General features: G+C 45.7%; 1 protein-coding gene across 3 annotated transcripts in view; it reads right to left on the minus strand.

Annotated features, from left to right (window-relative positions):
• Positions 1–8,194, minus strand: part of Slc37a3 (solute carrier family 37 member 3) — a 43,625-nt gene that overhangs the window by 23,623 nt on the left and 11,808 nt on the right. For all 3 annotated transcript variants that reach the window (XM_005365853.3, XM_026788586.1, XM_026788587.1), the window contains exons 3-5: positions 5,926–6,076; positions 3,713–3,821; positions 142–234 (exon numbers count right to left, since the gene is read on the minus strand). In XM_005365853.3, the coding sequence (XP_005365910.1) occupies positions 142–234; positions 3,713–3,821; positions 5,926–6,014 (291 nt within the window). In that variant the 5' untranslated portion in view covers positions 6,015–6,076. The remainder of the gene's footprint in view (positions 1–141; positions 235–3,712; positions 3,822–5,925; positions 6,077–8,194) is intronic.

Raw genomic sequence — 8,194 nt, forward strand, 5'->3', positions numbered from 1 at the left:
CACTCTGTGGAGAGTGACTTCCAGGTCAGCCAGGGCTACACAGTCAGGGCTGTCTTAAAAAACAAAACAGAACAAAACTTTAAGTAGTTATTTAAAAAACAAAAACAGACAAAAAAAAAACTCCAAAATTTTAAAACTTACCACAGCATAGGAGAACAAAAAAACAGTATCTAGTGTTCCAAGGAAAAGAGTGGCTTCCTCTGTGCTGGGGAACAAATGGTTGCTGCTCCAGACCTGCAGAAACATAGGTCCAGGACAAGTCACTCTGTGCGACCCCAGTGCCTCACACTTCCCAGCCACCCGTGTCCACCTCCACCCCACACATCCCACACAAGCCTGGAGGTGAGAGCAGCGAGTGTGCTCCTTCCTCCAGCAAGGAAGCAGTCACACGTGTGCACACGTGGAAAAGGCACACACCATCAGAGCCCCCGTGTGAAAAGCTACACACTTGCAAAGTCCAGCTCTGCCAAGGACCCACTATTACTTCTAGCACACTGAGGATGCTCCTTAGTTAACCCTTTCTTTCTCTTCAGTCAAACTGCCAAGACGCCGGTGACCAACATTCCAGCAATAAGACTAGGTTGTGTATGCAAACACAAGCATTTAGAAGAAATAGATTCTGGCTGAATTAAATATGCAGGAATTAAAAACCGCATGCACCTCCATCCAGGAAAGCCATGTTTTATATACTTTAAAAAAAAAAAGACTCCCGGGGGCTGGAGAAATGGTTCAGAGGTTAAGAGCAGGTTCTATTCCCAGCACCCGCATGGTGGCACACAACTACCCAAAAATCCAGTTCCCGAGAACCTGACGCCCTATTCTGGCCTCAGCTGGAAACAGGCACGCACGTGCACACATGCAAGCATAACACTCATACACATAAATTTTTTTTTAATTAATAAAAAAATAGAACAAAAACAGCTTCCCAGATCAGCCGCTGCCTGGAGCTGGGACTGCAGTAAGACCTGCCCCCAAATGAAGGCCGGAGCATTTGGGGCAGGACACAGCTCTACGGCTTGAGGGTTAGGGCAGAGGTTAGACTGCGCACTTCAGAAAACTAGAGAGAAACTTTATTGTTGGCGGTATTGTTTTTTAAGATTTATTTTTGGAGTCAGCGAGGCAGATCACAGGTATAATCCAGACCACCTGAGCTGACCCAATGGTGGGAGGAGAAGGTGGACTCCGGACACCATCCTGTCCTCTACTGCCGTGGCACGCAGATGCCCACGATATACACATAAAATAAATAAATGTAATTTTAAAAAGCTAAGTATTTATTTTTATCTCTGTCTTACTGTGGGGTGGGGCATGCACATGCTTGCACATAAGTGCAGGTGCCCCGGACACCAGAGGCATCGGAGCCCCTGGAAATGAAATTCCCAGTGACTGTGAGCTGCCTGGCATGGGTGACGAGACCCGGGCTCGGGTCCTCTGCAGGGACAAGTGCTCCTAACTGCTGAGCATTCATCTTTCCAGACCAAAATTACTTAACCTTTTCTTTTGTTTTGTTTTGTTTGTTTTCGAGACAGGGTTTCTCTGTAGCCTTGGAGCCTGTTCTGGAACTAGCTCTTGCAGACCAGGCTGGCCTGGAACTCACAGAGATCCACCTGCCTCTGCCTCCCAAGTGCTGGGATTAAAGGCATGCACCACCACTGCCAGGCGAGCCTTTTTTTTATTAATTTTTTTATTTTATGGGCATTGGTGTTTTGCCATGGGTATCAGGTCCCTTGGAAGTGGAGTTACGGACCATTGTGAGCTGCCATGTGGGTGCTGGGAATTAAACCCAGGTCCTCTGGAAGAGCAGTCAGTGCTTCCAACCACCCAAAATACTGTAATTTAACAGAAGGGGGCTGGTGGATTTAAATTAGTTTCCCAGTTTCTGCCTTGGGTCAGAGTGTGGGCATCAACAGGATGGGATTGTAAAGAAACTCAGAGCTCTACATGGCACGCCAGAGCCTGACTTCTGTGGAGCCGATCAGTCAATGCAGACTGCAAAATCAGCAGTTCTGCAGAAAAAGAATAGCACCACCTACTGCAACATCAATTAGAGTTGAATAAATGCCTAAAGGACTGGGGGTGGGGCGCTTGCTTAGTGCAGATGAGACCCTGGATCCGATCCCCAGCACCAGGACGGGTGGATTAAGCAGTAAGCAGGTGAAAGAGCCAACACTGTCCCATAGGAGCTAATAGTGTGAGTGGTCACCACCATGAAGAGTCAACCAGGCCCAAGGTGAAGCCTGCTCACAAGGCCGACCCCTAAACATCAGATCACCCTAACCAGACTAGGGAAGACTCCCACTCTCTGCACCCAGCAATCCTGAACCCTGCTTTCCCAAGACTCTGGAATCTCAGTGGACGCCTGTGTGACCAGCCCCAATAAAAACCCTGGTAGACAGCAATTCACGGCTCTTGTTAAAAACTAGAAAACTAGAAACACTCTGCGTGGTTTCCTGCCGGCTTCACGCTGGGCGCTTTTCCGTTTGCTAATTTCACTTCCTGCCCTTTCCCTGCAGTAAACCCGAATGCTGAGTGCTCTAAGCCGCCCCTAACCCATCACACCTGGGGACCCAGAGTCCCCAAACACAAATCCCAGATTTCTGGACACTGGGCAGACTGAAGCTGAGTCCCACACTGAGAGCTCAAGGTCACTGAACTACAGCTGGGGGAGCCAAAGATGTTTTGCTCAAACAAAAGAAATGACGGACTGGCAAGGGCTTCAAAATCTAGGACCACATGGTGGAAGGAAAGAACAAACACTTGAAAGAACACTCGAAACATACAAATAAATAAAAATCATTCTTTTTCTAAAAAAAGAAAAAGGTATTTATCTCACCCCAAAGGGAATGGCAAAATTTAGGCAGAAAATGGGTGAGGAGGGGCTGGAGAGATAGTTCACCAGTTAAGAGTACTTGCCGGGCGGTGGTGGCGCACACCTTTAATCCCAGCACTTGGGAGGCAGAGACAGGCGGATCTCTGTGAGTTCAAAGCCAGCCTGGTCTACAAGAGCTAGTTCCAGGACAGGCTCCAAAAGCTACAGAGAAAAACCAAAAAGAAAAAGAAAAAAGTAGCCAGCTGGATGGTGCATGCCTTACTCCTAGCACTTGGGAGGGAGAAGCAGGTGGATCTCTGTGAGTTTGAGGCCAGCCTGGTCTACAGAGCAAGTTCCAGAGCAGCCAGACTACATAGAGAAACCCTGTCTCCAAAAAGAAGAAACCAGGCAGTGGTGCGCTCACCTTTAATACTAGCACTTGGGAGACAGAGGCAGGCAGTGTGTTCAAGGCCAGCCTGATCTTCAGAGTGAGTCCTAAGCCAGCCAGGACTAACTACATAGAGACCTTGTCTCAAAAAATTTAAAAAAAGGAAGGAGAGAGAGAAAGGAGAGGAGAGGAAGGAAGAGAGGAGGGAAAGGGGAAAGGTGCAAGACTAAAATAAAAACTAAAAAATGAAAAATAAATAAATAAATCAAAGGGAGAAATGCACACAGCACTTGCAAAACTCAATGACCAGAGCTGTGTGAATTCCCAACAGGGAGAAATGCGGTGTTGGGCTAGGTGCCTGGGCTGAATCTGAAGGTTCTGAACTCACAGCAGTCTGGAGCTCAAACCCTAGGACACAGTAAGTTGTTTCAAAGTCCTGATCAGATGATATGAAAAGAACTTAGGAATCGCTTAAGGGGGAGCCCTTCTTAGCTCCACCCCAGCACTCCGTGTACCTCTGCAGGCAGGTCAGCGGATGTGTTAAAAGCACTTGGGGTCCACTGCTTGGAAATACTGACTTTGACGTTGCTGAATGTTTTTCTTGACGCGTGGAGCAACGAATAGCTGCAAAACACAGAGAGAAAACAGAACTGAATGAGAAGCAAAGAAAACAGCGTTCAACAAAAACCAAAGGTGCACATTTGTTTTATTCAAGTTTGGAAGCTTTGCAAGGAAAACTGCAAAAGCTGCCAATGAAGGCAGGCTCTGCTGGGGCTGGAGAGAGGGTTCCGCAGGCAAGAGCACTGGTTGCTCTTCCAGAGGACCCGGTTTCAATTCCCAGCACCCACATGGCAGCTCACAACTGTCTGTAACTCCAGTTCCAGGGGCTGCAACGCCTCGCACAGACATACATGCAGGCAAAACACCAATGTCACAAAATAACATGTGCAGTGTTTTCGATAATGATTAAATAGGGCTGGTGGGATGACTCAGTAGCTAAAGGATCTGGCTCCAAGCCTAACAGCCTAAATTCAATCCCTAGGGCACACGTGGTAAAAGGTGAGGACCGGTTCCAGGATCTTGTCCTCTGACCTCCACTCTCACGCCATGGCAGAGGGCACCCGCGATAATTAAATGTTACTAAAAACGTCACTTAGGACTCTAGAGCCATAAACACAGACAACTCCTCCAGTCATGTGGACTAGTTCGGGGCTGCTAAGCCTCAAGGATCACAGGAGTAACCCAAACTCCTGACAACTTTGCTCCCATCTTTGCTGCTCTCACAGGCTCTGTACATCTCCTGAGCACACACATCTTTGTTTCAAGCTCCAGATTTCAACAGAGAGCACCTGACCTCAGACTGGGGTTTCTCAACATCTGCAACAATGTATATCAACAAGTTCTCTGTCAAGGTTGAACATTTGCAGCACACCTGGTCTCTGACACTAAATGAAAATAGTAAACCTTCATCAGGACAATCAAAATGTCACAAGACTGTCAAATAACCCCTAGAGAACAAAATGACCTTGAGAACTGCTATCCTAGCCATCAACAAAGTACAATGGGGATATCAGAATGCACATCTATAATACAAGCACAGAGGTAGGGGGATACACACACACACACACATAATCAGGCTAGCCTTGAAACCACAAATATGTACCTGGTCTCAATAAAAATAGAGTTGGAAATAAAGCTCAGGGGCTCAGCCTAGAATTACATGCCAGGACTGAATTCTATACATAAAGTTACAAAAAATAATAATAATAATTAAGAGCCACAAAACAAAATGTGCTGCTCAGGGGTTAAGTACAGGCTAAGCACAAATAAATCTATGATTTCATTCCCATCACCACAGAAATTAATTAAAATAAAACTTTAAAATTGAATTATGTGAGCTGGAAGCTGGCTCAATAAATACAAACACTTGATGCTAGCCAGGTGGTGGTGGTGGCACACACCTTCAATTCCAGCCCTCAGGAGGCAGAGGCAGGTGGATCTCTGTGAGTTTGGGACCAGCCTGGTCTACACAGTTAATTCCAGGACAGCCAGGGCTACACACAGAGAAACTCTGTCCCGAAAAAAAGAAAGAAAGAAGGGAGGGAGGGAGGGAGGGAGGGAGGGAGGGAACAGAACACTTGCTGCTGCTCTTGCAGAGGAGCCAGGTTTAGTTCTGGGCACCCATGTGATGATTCATAACCCTTAATTACTTCACTTCCAAGAGCTCCAATGCCCTCTTCCAGCCTCCACAGGCATTGCATGCATGTGGTACACTTACAGCATTTGGTGTACATGCAGACAAAACGTTCATATACATAAAGTTTTTAAAAATGTCAAATTGTAGCCAGGTGAGGTGGCACACGTTTTAATCCCAGCACTCAGGAGGCAGAGAACTCTGTGATCTGTGAGTTCAAGGTCAGCCTGACCTACATAGCAAGTTCCAGTACAAACCAGAGCTACACAGTGAGACCCTATCTCAAACACTTTGACTTATGAGAATGTCATTAAATATTTGGGGGGGGGGAGCACAGCTGAGCACGAGAGGTTTAGCTCAGCAACACAGAATGCACTCAGCAAGCTTGTAGCCATGAGTTCCGTGCCAAGCATCAAAACTGAAACAAAACAAATGAGGTACAGATGGAAGCCCGTGTCAACCAGCACACTGGGCTCTCTGATGCAGCACCACTCTTCAGACAACAAGAGTCGGGAAGAGTTGGGAAGCCACTACCTGAAGAAAGTGAGCAGGAACACGGCGACATGGTGATGGCTGAAGCCGCTGAGCAGAGACCCCCTCTGCAGAAATCGTGGCCAGGCCATGCTCGCCCACCTCCCTCTTCACCCCGACTTCAGTCTTCAGTGATAAATTACATCACTTCTTTCTGGAAAGAAAGATACATTATTGACATTTCTTTTTTCAAGCAAAAAGCAGACCTATTGGCACATGCCTCTAACGCCAGCACTTGGGAAGTTCAGGTAGAAGAATCGAGTTAGCTCAATTCATCCTCAGCTACCAAGTGAGTTTGAGTCAGCCTGGGCTACAGGAGATCTGTCACAAACACACACACACACACACACACACACACACACACACACACACACACACACGACAGAAAAACAGACAGAGAGAATGATAACCCAATCTATCTGAAATAAGTTTTGCACACACACACACACACACGACAGAAAAACAGACAGAGAGAATGATAACCCAATCTATCTGAAATAAGTTTTGTGAAATCTGAACTAGTAGGTTTATGACCAGTCAATGAATAATCACAACTTCATCTCATAAGCTATCTGGTACCAGAAAACTGTATTGAAAATTATGTTTTATAGTCATGGGCTAGTCCTGGGGTAGGAAAAGAAACCTCAACAAAAGAATATACCCAGTAGAAGGAACAGCCGTGCAAATGGAGAAGAAAAGCATTCATTTTTACAGAAAAAGCAAAGGAATAATCCCAGCACTTGGGAGGCAGAGACAGGCAGATCTCTGTGAGTTCGAGACCAGCCTGGTCTACAGAGCTAGTTCCAGGACAGGCTCCAAAGCCACAGAGAAACCCTGTCTCGAAAAACCAAAAAAAAAAAAGAAAAAAGAAAAAGCAAAGGAAGTAAACAGACAACACAGAAGAACTTAGCTCTTAAAGGTAAGTAACAAAAGTTCCAATTAAGCCAAGCAGTGGTGGTGGCGCACGCCTTTAATCCCAGCACTAGGGAGGCGGAGGCAGGAGGATCTCTGTAAGTTCGAGGACAGCCTGGTCTACAGAGCGAGTTCCAGGAAAGGCTTCAAAACTGCATAGAAAACCCTGTCTCGAAAAACAAACCAACAAACAAAACCAAAAAATTTCCAAGTAATATTAGAAATGTTGATTAAAATAAAGAGTCTGCACAGGGCTGAGGAGTCAGCTCAGTGTTGGGAGCATGAACTGCTCTTCCAGAGGACCTGAGCCTAATTCCCAGCATCTATGTATCAGGCAGTTCACAGTGTCTGTATCTCCAGCTCTAGGGGATCTGCTGCCTCTGGTCTCCATGGGAACCTGCACCCATGTGCATGCACGCACCTGCAGATACATATACCTACATATAATTTAAAATAATAAAAAACAAACCTAAAAAAAAATCTAGAGAAATGGTTTAGTGGTTAAAAGCACTGACTGCAAGCTGAAAATGGCCAAAAAAAAAGCACTGGCTGCTCTTCCAGAGGACACCACAGGTTCAATTTTTAGTGCTTCAGTTCCAAGAAACATGTGGTGCACATACATACATACATACATGCAAGAAAACAGACAGACATACAAATAAAATAAAATCTGTTTGAATACAGTAATACATACTTTCACTTTAACTGGGCATGGTGGCATTCATCTGTAATCCTAGTATCAGGAGACTGAGGCAAAATCATCAAGACTAGCCCAGGATACACAACAAGCCACTGATAAACCCATCCCTCCAAAAGAAAATTGGTTTAGCCCCAAATAAATAGAATGTAGTTAATTTCACTTTGAAATCATTCCTTCTGAAAAATGCTAACAAATTTATGAGCCAATAATAAAACTAAAAACTCTGACAAAATAACCTGTTTATAATCTAGAAGTTACAAAAACAAGAGCTTATCATGTGTTGCTACCAAAATTACATACAGTTCTTGGTCTTGGTAAATTGCTTGCATGGAATTCAAGAAGTCCTGAGTTTGGCCCCCAGCACCATATAGACCAGGCATAGTAATGTATGCCTGTAATACCAGCACCGGGGAGGTGGAGGTAGCAATTCAAGGTCGGGGCTGGGGAGGTGACTCAGAGGTTAAGAGCACTGGCTGCTCTTCCAGAGGCCCTGAGTTCAGTTCCTGGCAACCACATGGTGGCTCACAACCATCTGTAATGAGATCTGGTGCCCTCTTCTGGCAGGCAGGGATGCATGAACACTGTATAAGTGATGAAGGAGGAGGAGGAGGAAAAGGAGGAGGAAGATTATTATTATTATTATTTAAGGTCATCCCTGAT

This window comes from Microtus ochrogaster, unplaced genomic scaffold (assembly GCF_000317375.1).
Source record: "Microtus ochrogaster isolate Prairie Vole_2 unplaced genomic scaffold, MicOch1.0 UNK4, whole genome shotgun sequence".
Taxonomy (NCBI): domain Eukaryota; kingdom Metazoa; phylum Chordata; class Mammalia; order Rodentia; family Cricetidae; genus Microtus; species Microtus ochrogaster.